Source organism: Furipterus horrens, unplaced genomic scaffold, assembly GCF_987537825.1.
Source record: "Furipterus horrens unplaced genomic scaffold, mFurHor1.1.pri manual_scaffold_2, whole genome shotgun sequence".
Lineage (NCBI taxonomy): Eukaryota > Metazoa > Chordata > Mammalia > Chiroptera > Furipteridae > Furipterus > Furipterus horrens.
Genome location: NW_028327172.1, coordinates 80180956 through 80199661, shown reverse-complemented (window position 1 = coordinate 80199661; position 18706 = coordinate 80180956). Strand labels below are relative to the sequence as shown.

Below are 18706 nucleotides of genomic sequence, written 5' to 3'. Positions count from 1 at the left end.
TCTATGGCGGTTGCAAAGTCCTGTCACTGCACATGGGTCTTTTTGCACATGAGCAAAAAGAGGGTTACCCTGATAAACTTTATATATGATTTCTATATTAGCATGATTTGTATAATTATATATAATAATCATGCATGATTTATAAAGACAGTGTAAGTCTATTTTAAGCAATGTGATGAGGACAAGGCTTAAAATGGGCTGGATCATATTCTCCCCACTACTTCCACAATAAACAATTCTGGGGTTTGGTGATGGTGGTAGTGTGTGGGTGTGGGTGTTTTAGACACCATCTCCTTCTTGGAACAGAGCCTGCCGAGCCCTATTCTTCTACAACCTGTCCTGATAACAGCCCAACCCAGCAGGAACATCGATGCTTTTCTTTTTCTTACCGCAAGAGCAAGAACAAACAAATCTCCTTCAACAACCTAGTATTATAGAGTGGTGTCCTTCACCACTTATCTGCACTTTAAGAAGGCCTGACTCCAAAGAAAGAATGCCACCTACCGAATCAGCAGCACCAGTCAGCCAGTCCTGCAAAGTGCAGTAACACTCAACCAGGTCGGCTCCAAAGCCCCTCCCTCTGATTATTCCTTTTTTTTTTTTTTTTTTTTTTGCCACTATTTGGGCTGACAGGAAGTTATGCTCTCGGCGCAGATATCTGATAAACACTTCCACATATTGTAACCTGCTCAATAGCTAAGTCAAATTTCAGTCCTCTGTGCCTGCATTTTGCTTCAGTGCACTTTCACGTTTGGAATGCCCGTCTTTGCCCGCGCACAGACACCGGGAAACCGCTGGTGTAAATTGTGCAGGGGCTGGTGACGGGAGGCTGCAGAAAGCAAGGAGGGTGACCCGGAGCTAGGCTAACATTCGGGATTGCACAAGAGGTCAGGCGATGCTGTGGGCTTCCACATTTGTACAGCTGCAGCACTCTGCAACGTGCAACTCCATCCGGAGGCCTCCAGGGTGGGGTTTGGGACGAGGGTCGGGGTACTCCTCTGCAGTTCGTTGAGAACGAGACTGGAATCCCTGCAAAGCCTCGGTTCAGGCTGAAGTCACCACAGCTGCGCTGATGCACACGCTGCAGTGGCGCCATCCCCCGCGGGCGCAGCCTGGGAAGGGATGGGGTCGCTGCGAGTGGGCTGGGTGGTGGGAGAAGCACGTGTCCGTGCACTAAAGGCCCAGGTTCGTGACACCAAACCGTGAGCTCCTTCAGGCTGGACTCACCCAGAGTGGCTGCCTGGGAAGGTCAGTCAGTTGCCTTTGCCCTAACACACATACAAAAAAAAATGACAGGCCGCTGCGCCGCAAGCCGGGCGCTGCCGGTAGTTCCCGGCTGGAGGAGGGCGGCCGGGGGCGGGTCCCAGCGCCCAGCGCAGAGGGGCGGGCCCGAGGCGGGGCAGGCCGCGGCTGGTGCGCTGGCGACGCTGCAGTCGCCTCCAGCCCGCGGTGTCCAGCTCAGGCGGCAGTACATGGCCCCGACGGGAGGCGCGCCATCCGCACTCGGAGCCTGGCTCCCTGCCTGAGCGCCGCGGCTGCCTCGGCCCGCGCATCATCGCCGCTCCGGCTGCGATCCTGCGGCTATGACCGCGTAGCCTCCTCCTGGGCTGGGATTTGCTTGAAAGTCTTCTTCATGGAAGCGATGTCCCCCCAGCAGGAGACTCTAGGGGGGCAGCCGGGGCGCTCCTTCTCCCTGACAGGAATGTCTCGGATCGCAGGAGGCCCCGGCACCAAAAAGGTGAGGACACTGCGAGGGGCCCCACTCCTGTCGTTGCTGCCGCAGCAGCAGATCTGCTCACCGCGGGTGCCTGCTGCGCCGGCCACCGGGGCTCGGGGACCCGAACGCCGTGGGGATTTAACGCTAGAGGCTAGAGGCTCCACTGCCTTAGTTCTAGAACGTCCCCACCTTACTTGTCCTCACTCCCATGGTCACAGCAGTCTCCCAAATCACCCCAGTACCCTGTTCGGTCTAGAGTCGTAATCGCTCTAGGAACAGATCAGCAGCCCCCCTCATCTCCATCCGCCGCAGGGTCTGCAGGCGGCCCAGCTCCCCAGCTGGGCGTGGGGCCTCGTATTGGGGCATCGCCTTTCCTTGGTACCGCCGAGGGCTCAGCCCCTGATCTCCCCCGAGGTCCTCCAGGCGCTCACCGTCTCTTGACCGAGTCAGCCCCGAGGTCCCGAAGGGCGGAGGCGTCCAGCCACCCGCGTTGAAGAAGGCAGGCGGCGGAGCTGCGGGCCTAAGGAGCTCAGTCCTCTCACCTGGATGCGGCATCCGAGGGATTTGGGTTGAGTGGAAAGGGGTTTGAGGGGGGAGCGTTATTGTGCCCAGCGCTGGGCTCACAGAAAGACTCCGGGTCTCTGAGGTGGTGCTCAGACGTGTAGGTAAGCTAGGGATGCTAACGGTCGACAAAGCGAAGTCCTGGAGGTTTGGTTCGGCCTAGAACCGAGGTGGGTGGGGCCGGTGGGCTTTGGTCAGGGTCGAATGGACCGAGGCCAGGGGCCTTCACCCTACCCATGTCCCCTAGCCCTTGGGATTTGGTGGGGCTGGAGAGGAGTCTGGCTGTAGCTGTGGGCGTGGGGGCGCGTGCGTGTTCCCTCCCAGAGCGATAGGGAGGGATGCAGGCAACAACTTGTAGCATTTCGCTAGGATACATGCAGCCGCTGTGCCGCGTGCTGATTCCGATCTGGTAAGGTTTCTTTGGAACGGTTTCCTGAGCAAGTGCACGTGGCCGCCGACTGCCGGCCTCTACTGTTTTGTCAGAGGAATTGATTTGGGTGTTTATAGCCATTGGGTATTTCTGTTCTTGCTCCTCCCCTCCCCCCCAAGACTTTAAGATATTTGGCCATTTTTACTCTGTCTTGGTGGTTCCCTTCCAGTTTCTTTGGAACAAATTGGATTAGAGGGATCATCCAACTCTTTTGTAAAGAACTGTGTTAATGCATTGCATTTATATAATTAGAACCGTAACGGGTTGTGCAGGCTCCCAGATTGTCCTGATTTTATTACCTTTCACGACTCTTCCCTCCAGCATCCTGGGTTGGCTAGAGGTCAGTTGAAGACGTGAGATCTGTGTGGGGAGTACAGAAGTGTGTGTGAACTCCCAAGGACCTTGACCATGCCACAGAGCCATTTAGGAGTGAACTTGATGCATCAGCTGTAGTGTCTGCTGAGCTTTTGATGTGTTAGATTGTGGTTTGTCCTTGTTGCTTTTCCCCTTCAGAGATGCAGGGAGTGTGTGTGTGTGTGTGTGTGTGTGAATTTACCAGGTTAACACTACTTTTGGGAAGGTAAATGGTCAGAAATTGGCATAGATTTTAAAGCAATTTTTATCCTTGTAAACTTAAGGAATTGGAGGAAATCAAATATTTGTATTCCTGAACAGTTCTCTTCCTGTTTTAACTAAGTAATTAAGCTTAAGCATTACTGGTAAAAAGAGAAAGCATTGGAGTGGCTTGATCATTTATAAGATAGTACTTATTCAGTAAATGAAAGGTTGCTTTACATCTTAAGCCATTGTCCTTAAGATGCTATCCATTATAAACCATAATGGATTATTACGTTGCCAGTCTAGTCTTTTCCTTTTCCTTTTCTTTAAACGGAATAGATTTTGTCAGTATGGTCTCTCTACAGCTTTTTACTTCCTTTGGAATTGGGGTGAGGTTGAAGAAACATTTTATTTTGCTTTTAATATGTTTTCCAGAAAAGCACATCTCTGCTTATTTTAAAAAGTAGGCATATCTCTTTGATTTCAGACCTCCATATTAGCAACAGAAAGTAAAAATAAAATATTTCCAAAGTATAGTTCATAGAATCATCATCATTTATGCTCTTATAAATCAGTCTTCATGTATTCCAAATACTCACCAGATTCATCTTTTTTTGTTTTTTGTGTTTTATCTCGCCTTTTTGGTGTCTGGTAGTCTTAGTGAATCATGAGACATTTCTAAAAACAAAGGCCACTTATGTGGTTGTAATGTTAATTATTAAGGCTTGAGTCAATGTTCAAATTGCCAGGTACAATCAACATTTTAAAAAATAAAGTAGAAAATATTAGTACATTAGTAAGGGTAAAGGCTGTTTTGTATAACTCTTTCCCTCTGTTTCATATACGTTATGTTTATTTTGGGTAGTGGTATAAAATGTGTTTTTTATTGAGTTGTCAAAAATTTTAAGGGCAGGTTTATTGGCCTGACCATTGTATGGAATAAGTTCACTTGGCTTTTAGTTCTAGCTCTATTACTATCTCAATGATCTTGAGAAAAATCACTTCACTTGTTTCAGTTTCTCATTTTTTAGACAGGAATCAAAGAGATAATGCTGGAGAAAAAGTATATAGTTTACAATTATATCTTGTACTCTGTGAAAATAAGGTGATTTTTAAATAACAGGAGTTTATAAAGAAAAATTTAATCTTTCAAGTTAGTCATCCTGAGAGTCTATTAACCCAGGGGTACTGTCATTGCCTACAATGTAGATCAGATTCCCAGAAACTGCTGTCACTGAGGCAGTTTTATATAGTGTGGTAGAATTTAGAGACTGATGACTTAAGGATGTGTGTGTGTGTGTGTGTGAATTTACCAGGTTAACACTACTTTTGGGCCAGTAAATGAATGGTCAGAAATTGGCATAGATTGTGTTGATACTAGTTTTCTGACCTAAGTAAGTTGCTTATCCTTTTTCGTTGACTATTTGTAAAGTTGAAATAACAATAATACCTGCCTCTTCAAGATTGTTGGGAAAATTAAATGGGCCAGTGGGTGAGTATTGGCATAAAATAAGCCCTCAGTAGATGATAACTCTTACTGTTTGTAATTTCCCACATATCTGTAATTCATACTACTGTGTCCAAGTTACTCAAGCCAAAAATCTAGGAATCATCTTCGACTCCTCTCATTTCCTCACTCTACAATAACCATCAGAAAGGCCAATCCAATATTACTTTGAAACATATCTTGATTTTGTCCATTTCATCTCCACTGCTGCCACTGTGGTCCAAGCCAAACCAGCACCATCTTTCACCTGTACCTTTGCAAAAACTCCCTAACTTGTCTTAACACCTTTCTTTTTCTTCCCTGATCCAATCTCCATTTAGCAGCACTGGAGTATAAATTCATCATGTTGCTCACCTGCTTCAAAACCTGTAGTGGCTTTTCATCATATTCAAAGTAAAATTCAGACTCCTCTTAGGCCTCTCTACTTCTCTAACCTCAGCTGAACTTTTGCCACCTTGTTGTATTCTCCAGCCACATGTTCCTTCTTTTTCAAACATCAAGTCATCAATTCATTTTTATTCCGAGGCCTTAGTTTTCCTATTCCCTCTGCTTCTGCCACAGGTATTTGCAGTACTGATTCTTTTATACTATTCAGATATTAGGTCCTCCCAGAGGCCTGTCCTAACTACCTAAGTGGAAGTTGCCCCTTAATAATCTCTATATTTTGTTTTATTTTCATCTTAGCATTGATTCTTGCCTGATATTTTCTTATTTATTTCCTGATTATATTATCTGAATCCCTCACCATGAGAATAGGGACCGTATCTGTATTGTTCAAGGCAGCCCCCCCCCCGCCCCCCAGTTCCCAGGACAGTGCCACATTTTAGGTACTCAATATTAGTTGGGTTATGTACTGCAGTGAACAGGAAAGATACTGGTCCTTGTATTCACTTTATGATTTAGAGCAGGGTCAGCAGACTTTCTTAAAGGGTCAGGTAGTAAATAATTTAGGTTGATGAATGATAGGTCTCTGTTGCAGCTATCCACTCTGCCATTGTAGTGCTAAAGCAGCCAGAGATAATATGTAAATGAATTGGCATAGCTGTGTTCCAATAAAACTTTATTTAGAGAACAGGTGGTGGGTCCCTGGTGTATGGTTTGCCGACCCTTGGTCTAGAATGTCACTGTTGGCTAGAACTTTCTATGATGATGAAACTGCCCTTCATCTACAGTGCCTAATTTGATAGCTACTAGCTACATGTGGCTACTGAGCACTTGAAATGTGGCTGGTACAACTGAGGAACTAAAAATTTCTAATGGCTTCACTGAGTATAATTGACATACAATAAGTTTTACAAATTTAAAATATATAAATCAGTAAGTTTTAATGTATGTATACACCTGGGAAACCATTACCACAGTCAAGATACTGAACATATTTGTCATCCCCCCAAAGTTTCCTTATGTCCTTTTCTAATACCTTTGTTCCTGCTCCATTCCTAGGTAACTATAGATTAATTTGCACTCTCAAGAATTTTATATAAATGAAATCATCCTGTACATTCCTTTTTGCATTCTTTAATTCAATATAGTTACTTTGCAATTTATCTCTGTTTTTTGCATGTATCAGTAGTTCATTTCATTGCTGACCAGTATTTGATCATATGGATAAACTGCAGTTTGTTTATACATTCACCTGTTAATGAGTATTTGATTATTTCCAGGTTTTGACTATGCAAATAAAGCTTCTGTGAACATTTATATACAAGGCCTTGTATGGACTTATGCTCCCATTTCTTTTGGGTAAATTCTTAGGTGTTTAATGGCTGGGTCATATTTTAGGTGTATGTTTAATATAAGAAACTGTCAGATTATTTTCCAAAGTGGTTTTACATTTCCACTAGCAGTGTCTGAGTCCAGTTTCTCCACATCTTTACCAGCACTTATTATCTATCTTTTTTATTATAACCACCTAGAGAGTATAAAGTGGTATCTCACTGTGGTTTTGATTGACATTTCCCTTATAATTAATTATACTGAACATCTTATCACATGCTTTCTTGTAATCCATATGTTATGTTTAGTGAAGTGCCTGCTCAAATATTTTGCCCAATTTTAGTTGGATTGTTAATTTTCTTATTATTGAGTTTTAAGATTTATTTATATATTTTGGATTCAAAGTCTTTTATCAGATATGTGCATTTCAAATGCTCTCTCCCATTCTGTGGCTTGTCATTTTCTTAACAGTGTCTTTCAAAGAACAGTTCTTAATTTGTATGAAATTGAATTGATCATTTTTTAAATTTAGTTTTACTTCATTGTAATTGATTTGAATTTAAATTAAAATAGCCACATGTGTCTAGTGAGTACTGTATTGGACAGCACAAGTTGAGAGGAAGAGACAAGAACAATTTTAAAAGCCATAAACAATAATAACTGTTATTAAAGAAACAAACATGACACTGATTTAGACAAACATAGATATGAAGCTAGACCACTCTGGATTTAGGGTGTTCCGGGAAGGCCTCTTTTACATGCATTTATGGGTGACAAAGAGCATACTCTAAAAAGATTCCAAGAACTGGGAGCAATTGTTCAAAGCTTCTGAGCTAGAAAAGAGCACTATGTGTTTGAGGAGCTAGTTTGTAGATGCTATGTAAGAAGTCAGTCTCTTTATTTTACAGCCACATTTAACCTCAAGTGGAATTACCTAGTCGGTCCATCCAGATAACTTTACTATTTCCAAAAACCAAAGATTTTTCATCACTGAGACTCTTCAAATGAATACACAATAAATTTGTACATTAATTTTTTAAAATGTGGCTCTAAAATATAATAGCATCATCTAGATAATTTGTTCTGGATAAGAACTAAGGCTAATGCATCCTTGAGGATATACACATTTGAATAAAAAAAGTTTTTATGAAATGAAGTGGAAACACATTAGAATAATTTCAATTCGGGGTAATTTGTTTCATACTCAACCACAATGACCCTTTGGTTTCACATACTAATTGAAACTCTTTAAATAAGATGAGTACTATTGGGATAGTAGAGAAAGACACAGAAAGTAAGTCACAGCAAAGGATTTTAAAATAGCTCCAACATTTTAAAATGTGGCAGCTGCTGTTGTGTACACTTCATTCTGTCTTTTTTTGTCTACATTCTCTGGGTCCAAATCTGTTTATAGCAACTTATGCTAGAACACCCCTGAGAGCTGACTTTGGCCATGTGTGTGTCTTGTGCTGGGGTTTGAATGAAACATCTTGGTGAATAAGCTTCAGTTTTACTCTTAAATATTGAGGAAAATATTATGCCTGTAGTTAAACCAGCGTAAAGTGCATAAAATCAGGCACATAACATTGTTTTGGCTGAGAGGAGTCTGGAATTATCAAAAACTGAGTTAAATTGCTCAAAAATGGCCTTTGTTATCACTGGTATGACCTAAGAACTTCTGACTGTACTATATTTCTTTGTCTGTAAAATGGGGGTGATAATCCATATCCTGTGTATCTCACAGGTTGTTTTTTATGGATCCAAAGAAGAAAGTATACAAAAACACTTTCAGAAAAAGTGCATCAGCTGTTAGTATCTTTTACTAGTAAAAGTAGGTATAAAGCAATAAAAAGTGGTATTTCTATGAATTTAATACAAGAACATTTACATACAGACGAGTGAATCCTGTCTTATTTAACTCAGGCTGCCATAACAATATCATAAACTGGGTGGCTTAAAACAACAGACATTTGTTCCTCAGTTCTGGAGGCTGTGAATTCCCATGATCTGGATGCCAGCTAATTCAGTGCCTGGTGACAGCCCCCTCTTCTTGGCTTGCAGTTACCATCTTTTTGCTGTATGTGTGGGGGGTGGGAAAAGAGAGCAAGGGAGCAAGAGGGAGAGAGAAGGAGGGGGAAGGGAGGGGAAGGGGAAGGAGAAGGGGAGGGGAAGGAGGATAGAGATGGAGCTAGATAACTCTGGTTTCTTTTTATACAGGCACTAATCTCATCATAGGGGCACCACTCTCATGACCTCATCTAAATCTAATCACTTCTCAAAGACCCCCATCTGCTAATATCATTGTATTGGTGGTTAGAAAATGAATTATATGAATTGAGAGGGGACACAAACATTCAGTCCCTAACACTTATCCTTCAAAGCAGTCACTCTTGAATGTCATAAATATTAAATATAAGGTAGCAACTTGAGCAAAAAGACTTTACTATTTGTAATTTATGCAATAGTAAAGGGAGTTTTTAAAACCTCTTTAAGTGTTTTATATGTAATACATATAAATTATATGAGATGGGTATTATTAATTTACTCTTGTGTAAGAAGGAACTGAGCCCTGCCAAGAGTACATGTGGTAAGCAGCAGAGCTGGAATTTGAACCCAGGTCTTCCAACTCTATTTTTATTGCCAGCTAGACTATAGGTGTATTTGTTATTATTTGTAACATAAGATGTAGGAGAGAGTACATTTGAATTTTATATAACCAGCTGAGGAAAACTTGTATGTATTTCTTCTGAGAAGTAACTTTACTCTTTGGAGAACAGACTTTCTACCCTTTCCATTTACCATTGAATATTATATCCATTGTTGCCAATAAGTAAACGTATTCTTCAGGGTTCTCCAGAAAAACAAACTAATAGAAGTGTCCAGGAAAGCCAATGGTGTAATTCACCACCACTTTTTCCTGAGGACAAGAAAAGATGAGATAAGACATCCCAGCTCAACACTGAGGGGGTGGGCGGGGGAGGTTGGAGAGAGGGGAGAATTCCTCCTTCCTCCACTTTTTGTTCTAAAAAAACTGGTTCTTAAGGGATTGAATGATGCCTACTCACTTTGGTGAGGATAATCTCCTTTACTGAGTTTAGCTATTCAAATATGAATCTCATCCGAAGTAGCTTTACAGACATACCTGGAATTGTTAAATTAACTATCCCAGTCAGTACTGACTAACAGCAACAATGATACAATCATTGGTCTAATTACTTTGGAAAGTTCTGATTTTTATGCCTTGATATGTCATTTTCATATGTTTTATCGAAAGCCTTTCTGTTTCAGGAGCTCTTCAGCCAGGCTTGCTTCCCATGCTGGTATGTAAGTCTTGCTTTCTGTTGGAAAGCTTGGCATATTCTCCAAACTCATAAAATTATTCAAAGTTATGTAGGGGTGCACTGAATCCGATGCCTCAGATGATTCCATCATGGAAAATGATATGTGGGAAACCCAGCTGAAAACTTATCCATTCAGTGAACATTTCATATCATGAATCTTAAATACAGGAAGAAAACTTGCTTCCATAGATGTTTTTACTTAACATGTGAACACAATAGTGCACTTTAACATAGCAAAAGAAAAATTAATTTTTTGTAACTCTATTGTATGCTTTATAACATGCAAGTTAAAGACAGTTTTAATTTTACACATTTGTGTATAAAGTAATTATTAATTTTGAATATTTAGCATTCCAAGTTAAAGTAGAGAGTTATAACTATAGACTGAAAATTCACAGATACCTAAATAATGCAGTTGTTGCTTTTGGTTAAAGTAAAGATTGTTGTGAAGCAATTTTTCACTTCCTGTGATTTCAGCATCGTTCCAGGTTATGATTTGGTAAAAAGTCTGCCTTGCAAAAGGTGGAACATGTTCAGTAGATTGGAAGAAGTGAGGTAACTGATAATACCTGCAGAAAATGAAACCTCCAACTTTAATAATTTAGGTGTCTGATTCTTTCATAGTTCTCCTCCAGCTATCCAGAACTTAGTGGATGTTCTTATCAAAGTAAAGACATCTTGTGCCTTATAGTACCACATATAATTTAACAAAGATATGTGATTATAAAGTTTGCCTTCCTAGAAGCTGTATTTAAAAATATACTAGGTTTCAATTTAAAATGCCACCAAAACATGTTATATACTATATATATACCTAAATGTCAGAGAAGGAAAACTCTGATTCCAAAAAACCTCCGCTGCCTTGCGGCATACCTCTTCAGAGGAAAGGCTAAGGGAGTAAACCCCAACAGAAAATCCGGAGCCGGAGTCCCTAAGGCGGTTTGACGTTGTAGTCAACACCGTCAACACCGGCAACTCCTGCGGCGCACCTGAAGCCAAGCTGTATTGACTCCGTCTTTCCCTTGGACCCTTCAGCTGCGAAGAGAGGGGGGGTCTGCTGCATGGGCAACAGCAGACCCTCCATATCACCCTGCCCAGGCTCTGTAGCTTCAGCTTCACTGGAGAGGACACTCCAGCGTCATCGCAAGATGTCGATTCAACACGGGAGGAGACAGATACCGTGTCACTCCCGAGTCAGACTGCACAGCCATTCTCGGCGGTGCAGATAGACTCTTAAGAAGCTACACCATCGTCTCTCGAGATGGACGGCTGCCGACGACGACGATACCTAAATGTATATATATATATACTCATATACATAGTGCTTTGAGGATAAATATGTATATATATACACACACACATTTAATTGTGATTTGATAGAGTCTCATGACTCAAACCCTCATATCTCCAGAGTATTTGGCAGAAACCTCTGCTATGGACTGAATGTGTCCCTGCAAACTCATATGTTGAAGCTCCAATCCCCAGTATGATAGTATTTGGAGGTCGGGGCATTTGGGAGATAATTAGGTTAGATGATGTCATGAGAACCAAACCCCATGATGGTTTTAATGCCCTTATCAGAGACCAAAGAGTTTGCTCTTTCTCTCTCTGTCCCCCATGTGAGGATAGAGCAAGAAAGCTGTTGTCTGCAAATGAGGAAAAGGGCCCTCACAAGAACCCAATCTGTGGGCACCTTGACCTTGGGCTTCCCAGTCTCAAAATTGTGAGAAATGTCTGTTGTTTAAAATAACACCCAGTCTATTATTTTGTTATGGTAGCCTGAGCTGACTACTCTAAAATAAACTTTCATTGAGTGAAAGGTTGGCTCTTCTGTTCTTTCTGTTGTTATCTCAAGTGTTCTAGATCACGGGACTATCCAGATTCTGATGCGTGGAGAAAGCCTGCAGGGTGAATGCTCAGTTTGGTAACGGCAACTGCAGCTGCTTTCTGAAGCAACCTAGGATAGAGATAATGTTTAGCTTTACTTACGGAACTTAGCCTCAGTGTGGGAGTCTGGAAAGGGAGCAGAGGCAACAGCTTTCTGTCAGCCCCCAATAATGGGGCATATAGGCAACACTGCCTGGTTTATTTTATAATTTTGTTTCAGTCTTATTTTCTTTATCTAGGACACTTTTAGATTAGAAACATCCAACCAACAGCAGAAATAGCCCTATCAGCACTGTATGTCAGTGCTGTGCTGAGCAGCTTTGACCTAATTTTGACAGACAGCTGTCACATGGCACAACTGAAAGGTAAAACCATTTTTGGATATCTGGTCACTGGTGTGTGGACTCTGAAAATGGAATGTGCCCACATCAGCTCATATTTCAAAGATCTGAAGAGCTCAACTGTTCTGCAGCCTTTTTCTTTCCCTGTTTACCTGGGTCCTACTTTATACCTAAGACAGGTGTCTGTATTTTCTTTTATACCCCTATATTCACCCTCTTGAACCTCAGCTCCAACAGTAGCAATTACTAGGTTATTCTCTATCTGAATCTGGATAGACATGGGCCTGTTTTTGTATTCTTATTTGATATATTCTTTTAGCATTATGGTTTTTGGACTTGATCACCATACTGTTTGACTCTGTGGGAGGAAAGTGGGAAGTTGCCTTAAGGCAGTTTCCCAGCCATTGCAGATGTATCTGATACATTCAGCCTCTTAGCCTTCAGGCAGGTAGATAAGTACTGAGGCAACCAGAGCTTTTTTTGTTATTATTATAGTGTCATGGATGTACAAATAATATCACTTTGTATGGGGCATAATGTGAAAAATGTAGGGAAGCCATGCCCTGAAAGGGATCATGAGGGACTGAGCGTTGGTGAGTGACCTTGCCTACTGCAGGGGGCTGCTGACAGGGAATTGTGACTGCATGTTGAAACTGTTGCCTTTGCCGAAGAAGAAAGTCCAGCCAACGTGAAGGTCCATAGTGGTACTCCAGAAGACTGCATGGGTGGGGCAGAGGCAGAGAAAGAATAATGTATAAGGGGAGTTCTACTGTCCTCATGTGTATTTATGTACAGTACTTGTGTACTCTAAAGCATTACACCATCACGGTGCTTTCCACATCTATAACCTTAATTTGATCTTTGTCGTAGATTAGATAGTTATGTCATTTTACAAAGAGGACTCCGAGAAGTTAAGTGATAGAATCAGGGTCTAGAATTTAGGCCCAATGTCTGCTAGAAAACTTTTATTCCTTTACAGTAGTCTGTGTTGTGATGACATTTGTTTTAATTAAATTTCAAAGTGATTCTGGATGGGATGATCATGAGTAAATAGGAGATCGTACTCATCAGAGACCAAACTGACAATAGTGAGAAGCTTCAGCTCACCCAGTGGTCAAAACATTTTTGTGATAATAGGACCTTAGAAGCAGGGTGTAAGGTTAAGAATAATTTTCTTGTTACCTTGCAGAACCAGTGTCTTTGAGTTTTGTCTCCACAAATAAATGCTGCAGGCATCTAGGAAGATAAGACGAGGTACAGACTAGCCACAGAAGGATTAATAGGCAAGTTTGAATAAGCTAATTTGCAAATGTGATTAAATATTTTTTCTAGCCTTAAAACTTTAGAATATTTAAAAACTTCCATCAAAGACCTTATTTTAATTCTATGCTAATTTTAAATGTTTGAAAGCGACTTCAGCACATGTAACTTAAATTCAACTGCAGTGCTTGAACTTTTCCTCATAAAGTGACTGGAAAAATAACAAAGTATGAAAAATCACAGTGCACCTGACTTAAACCTTTCATCCTGCTCCTTTCTTTTGATAGGCTTTCTTTTCCTTTAATATAAACTAAGAATAACCATATTTAGATGTTTCAAAAACTACTGTATCTCTTGGTTGACATGAAGTTCAAACTCTAATGAGAGACTACATCAAGTTTTTTATGTGACAGTGTTATCTGGCTTGTAGAAAACAGAAGAAAAAAAAACTTTTTTTCTTAAGTTACCTGTTTACAACTGCAGTTTCCTACAGAGGCACACTCTCGGATACAGTCGGTGTTAATTCATTGACTTACCACACAGGCACTGAGAATTTACTCCATGGAAAGACTGAGCAGGGCACTGGAGGAATGGGGTAGGAATGGTCGCAAGTCACAATAGACAGCCAACCTTGTTCCTCACCTCTTCAAGGAATTCAAATGGGCAGCCACTCAGACATTTAGTACAGAAACATGTTGGACAAAAAGCAAATAAATAAATTCTATCCTTATGTATTATACTTCAGATGACTGTTATACAAATAAAGAAAATTATATCTTCTGCTTATGACCCAGTTTGCTGGAATGGAACCCAATGATTTAGGAATTTGATAGTTGGCATTTTTAATAGCTTTATTGAGATATAACTTGCTTACCATACAGTTCATTTACTCAAACTGTAAAATTCAATGGCTTTTAATCTATTCACAGAATTGTGAATCCATCCCCATAGTCAATTTTAGAATAACCCCCAAAAGAATCACCACACCCCTTAGCCATCACATCCCAGTCCCCTCATCTCCCCAAGTCCCAGGCAAACACTAATCTACTTTAAGTTTCTATGGATTTGTTTATTCTGCATATTTTATATAAGTGGAATCATATAATATGTGGTCCTTTGAGATTGACTTCTTTTAATTAGCATATGTTTTCAAGAGTCATTCATGTTGTTGCACATATCAGTACTTTTATTGCCAAGTAATACTCCATTTTATGTATATACCACATTTTGTTTATTCATTAGTCAGTTAATGTACATTGGAATTGTCTCTATTTTTTTACTGTAAATTAATACTGCTGCTGTGAACATTCATGTTTTTGTGTGGACATGTTTTTATTTCTCTTGTATGTAGCTAGGAATTGCAGGATCATATAGTATCTATCTTTAGCCATTTGTAAAACTTCCAAACTGTTTTCCAAGCAATGGAACCATTTTACAGTTCCCACCAGCAGGATAAGTTTAGATTAGAAACATGATTGGGAGATGGGGGGTCCCATGTATTCACATCCTTGTCAACAATTATTATTTAGCTGTCTTTTCTATTATAGTCATATTTTTTTTTAATTTTATTTTTTGGTTTTTCAATTACAGTTGTCCCATTTTACCCCATTGCTCCCCCCCACCCAGCCCACCCGTTCTTCAACAATCATATCCCTCCCTGTTGTCCATGTCCGTAAGTCATTTATACACATTCCTTGACTAAACCCTTCCCTTACTTATCCCCCTTCTCTCTCTTCCCCCTCCCCCTTATTGACTGTTATTCTGCTCCTTGTCCTGTTTAGTTCGTTTGTTTATGTTGTTCTTTGGTTTCCTGTATTAGGTGATATCATATGGTATTTTTCTTTCTTTGTCAGCTTATTTCACTAAGCATAATTCTCTTTAGTTTCATCCATATTGTTGCAAATGGCAGGAGTTCCTTCTTTCTCTCTGCTGCACAGTATTCCATTGTGTAAATGTACCACAGTTTTTTGATCCACTCATCTACAGATGGGCACTTAAGCTGTTTCCAGCACTTAGCTATTGTAAACAGTACTGCTATGAACATAGGGGTGCATAAGTTCTTTTGAATTAGGGTTTTAGGATTTTTCAGTATAATCCAGGCAGTGAAACCGCTGGTTCAAAAGGCAGTTCCATTTTTAGTTTTTTGAGGTAATTCCATACTGTTTTCCATAGTGGCTGTTTTCCATAGTCTGCATTCCCACCAACAGTGCAGTAGGGTTCCCGTTTCTCCACATCCTCGCCAGCACTTGTTGTTCATTGATTTGTTGATGATGGCCATTCTGACTGGTGTAAAGTGGTATCTCATTGTGGTTTTTATTTGCATCTCTCTGATGGCTAGTGATGTTGAGCATTTTTTCATGTGTCTATGGACCTTCTGTATGTTCTCTTCAGAGAGTGTTTGTTCAGGTCCTGTCCCCATTTTTTAATTGGGTTGTCTGTTTTCTTGATGTTGAGTCATATAAGCTCTTTATATATATTGGAGATCAGTCCCCTGTCTGAGATATCATTGGCAAATATGTTTTCCCATATGGTTGGTTTCCTTTTCACCTTGCTGATGTTTCCTTTTGCTGAGCAGAAACTCTTTAGTTTGATGCAGTCCCATTTGTTTATTTTTTTCTTTATTTCTCTTGCCTTAGGAGATGTATCCATGAAAATATTGTTACGTGGGATATCTGAAATTTTCCTACCTATGTTTTCCTCTAGGAGTTTTATGGTGTCACAGCTTACATTTAAGTCTTTGATCCATCTTGTTTCATTTTTTTGCACGTCCCTGTGCAGTTCTCCCTGCACCCTTTGTTGAAGAGGCTCTTCTCACTCCATTTTATGTTCCTTTCTCCTTTAGCAAGTATTAGTTGACTGTATAGTCCTGGATTTATTTCTGGACTCTCTATTCTGTTCCATTGATCTATATGTCTGTTCTTATGCCAGTACCAGACTGTTTTGATCACAGTGGCTTTGTAGTATTGTTTGATGTCTGGTATCGTGATTCCTCCTGCTATCTTCTTCTGTCTCAAGATTGCTTTTGCTATTCGGGGTCTTTTTGGTTCCATATGAATTTTTAGAGTATTTGTTCTAGGTCTGTGAAATATGTCATTGGTATTTTAATAAGGATTGCATTGAATCTGTAAATTGCTTTGGGTAGTATGGCCATTTTGATGATGTTGATTCTTCCCATCCATGAACATGGTATTTGCTTCCATTTATTTGTATCTTCCTTAATTTCTTTCTTCAATGTTACGTAATTTTCCGAGTACAGGTCTTTTATCTCTTTGGTTAAGTTTATTCCTAGGTACTTTATTTTTCTTGTTGCTATAGTAAATGGTATTTTCTTTTTTGCCTCTGTCTCTGATATTTTATTGTTGGTATACAGAAATGCCTTAGTTTTCTGTATATTTATTTTGTACCCTGCTATTTTCCCAAATTCACTTATTATATCGAGTATTCTTTTATTGGAATTAATAGGGTTTTCTATGTATACTATCATGTCATCTGCATATAATGATAGTTTTACTTTTTCTTTCCCAATTTGGATGCCTTTTATTTCTTTGTCTTGTCTGATTGCTGTGGCTAGGACTTACAACACTATGTTGAAAAGAAGTGGAGAGAGTGGACATCCTTGTCTTGTTCCTGATCTCAGCATGAATGCTTTCAGTTTTTGTCCACTGAGTATGATGTTGGCTTCAGGTTTCTCATAGATAGCCTCAATTATGTTAAGGTATGCTCCCTCTATTCCCATTTTGCTTAGTGTTTTCATCATAAATGTGTGTTGACTTTATCAAATGTTTTTTCTGCATCTATTGATATGATTGTGTGATTTTTGTTTTTCATTTTGTTTAGGTGATGTATTACGTTTATTGATTTGTGAATATTAAACTGTCCTTGCATCCCTGGGATGAATCCCACTTGATCGTGGTGTATGATCTTTTTGATGTATTGCTGGTCCTATTTTCCAGTATTTTGTTGAGGATTTTAGCATCTATGTTCATCAGTGATATTGGCGTGTAGTTTTCTTTCTTTGTTGTGTCTTGACCTGGTTTTGAAATTAGGGTAATACTGGCTTCATAGAAAGCGTTTGTGAGTCTTCCCTCTTTTTGGATTTTTTGGAATAGTTTGAGGAGGATAGGAGTTAGTTCTTCCCTAAATGTGTTGTAAAATTCTCCTGTGAAGCCATCGGTCCAGGGCTTTTGTGTGCCAGGAGATTTTTGATTACTGTTTCAATTTCCTTCTTTGTTATTGGTCTGTTGAGACTTTCTACTTCTTCTTGATTCAGTTTTGGAAGGTTGTATGTTTCTAGAAATTTGCCCATTTCTTCTAGGTTGTCAAATTTCTTGCCATACACTTGTTTGTAGTAATTCCTTACAATCCTTTGCATTTCTGTGGTATCAGTCTTGATTTCTCCTTTTTTGTTTCTGATTTTGTTTATTTGGGTCTTCTCTCTATTTTTCTTGATAAGCCTGGCTAAAGGCTTGTTGATTTTGTTTATTTTTTCAAAGAGCCAGCTCCTAGTTTTGTTGATCTTTTGAATTGTTTGTTTGGTCTCTATGTCATTTAATTCTGCTCTGATCTTGATGATTTCGTTCCTTCTTCTTGCCCTAGGCTTTGTTTGTTGTTGTTGTTCTAGTTCTTGTAGCTTTAGGGTTAGGTTTTTTATTTGAGATTCTTCTAGCCTTTTCAGATATGCCTGTATTGCTGTGAACTTCCCTCTTAGGACTGCTTTTGCTGTGTCCCATAGGTTTTGGGCTGTTGTGTGTTCATTGTCATTAGTGTCTAGAAATTTCTTGATTTCCTCTTTGATGTCATTGTTAACCCATTCATTATTTAATTGCATGTTATTCATTCTCCATGAGTTTGGGTGTCTTTGGTTTTTTTCTCTGAGGTTGATTTTTAGTTTCAAGGCATTGTGGTCTGAAAAGATGCTTGATATGATTTCAATTTTCTTGAATTTGTTGAGGCTTGTTTTGTGTCCTATCATGTAGTCTATCTTTGAAAATGTCCCATGTTCCTTTGAAAAGAATGTATATTTTGTTTCTTTGAGGTGAAAAGTTCTATATATATCAGTTAAGTCCATGTGGTTTAGTGTGTTGTTCAATGCCTGTGTATCCTTGGTGTTTCTTTGCTTCAGAGATCTGTCTATTGTTGATAATGGAGTTTTAAAGTCCGCTACTATGAGTGTGTTGCTCTTAATATCCTTCTTGTGGTCTTCTAGTATTTGCTTTATGTATTTGGGTGCTCCTATGTTGGGTGCATATATGTTTACCAGTGTTATATCTTCTTGATGGATTGTTCCCTTAAGTATTACGAAATGTCCTTCTTTGTCTCTATTTATTGCCCTTGCTTTGAAATCCGTTTTGTCTGATATGAGTACTGCTACCCCAGCTTTTTTTTCAT

The 18706-nt window shown here is 39.9% G+C and overlaps 1 protein-coding gene across 1 annotated transcript in view; it reads left to right on the top strand.

Annotated features, from left to right (window-relative positions):
• The first annotated feature begins 1122 nt into the window (after positions 1-1122).
• The window catches only part of LOC150018892 (uncharacterized), a 35210-nt gene continuing 17626 nt past the window's right edge, over positions 1123-18706 (top strand). Inside the window, exons 1-2 of the mRNA XM_090267337.1 lie at positions 1123-1202; positions 1297-1738. Of these exons, the coding sequence (XP_090123463.1) occupies positions 1123-1202; positions 1297-1738 (522 nt within the window). The remainder of the gene's footprint in view (positions 1203-1296; positions 1739-18706) is intronic.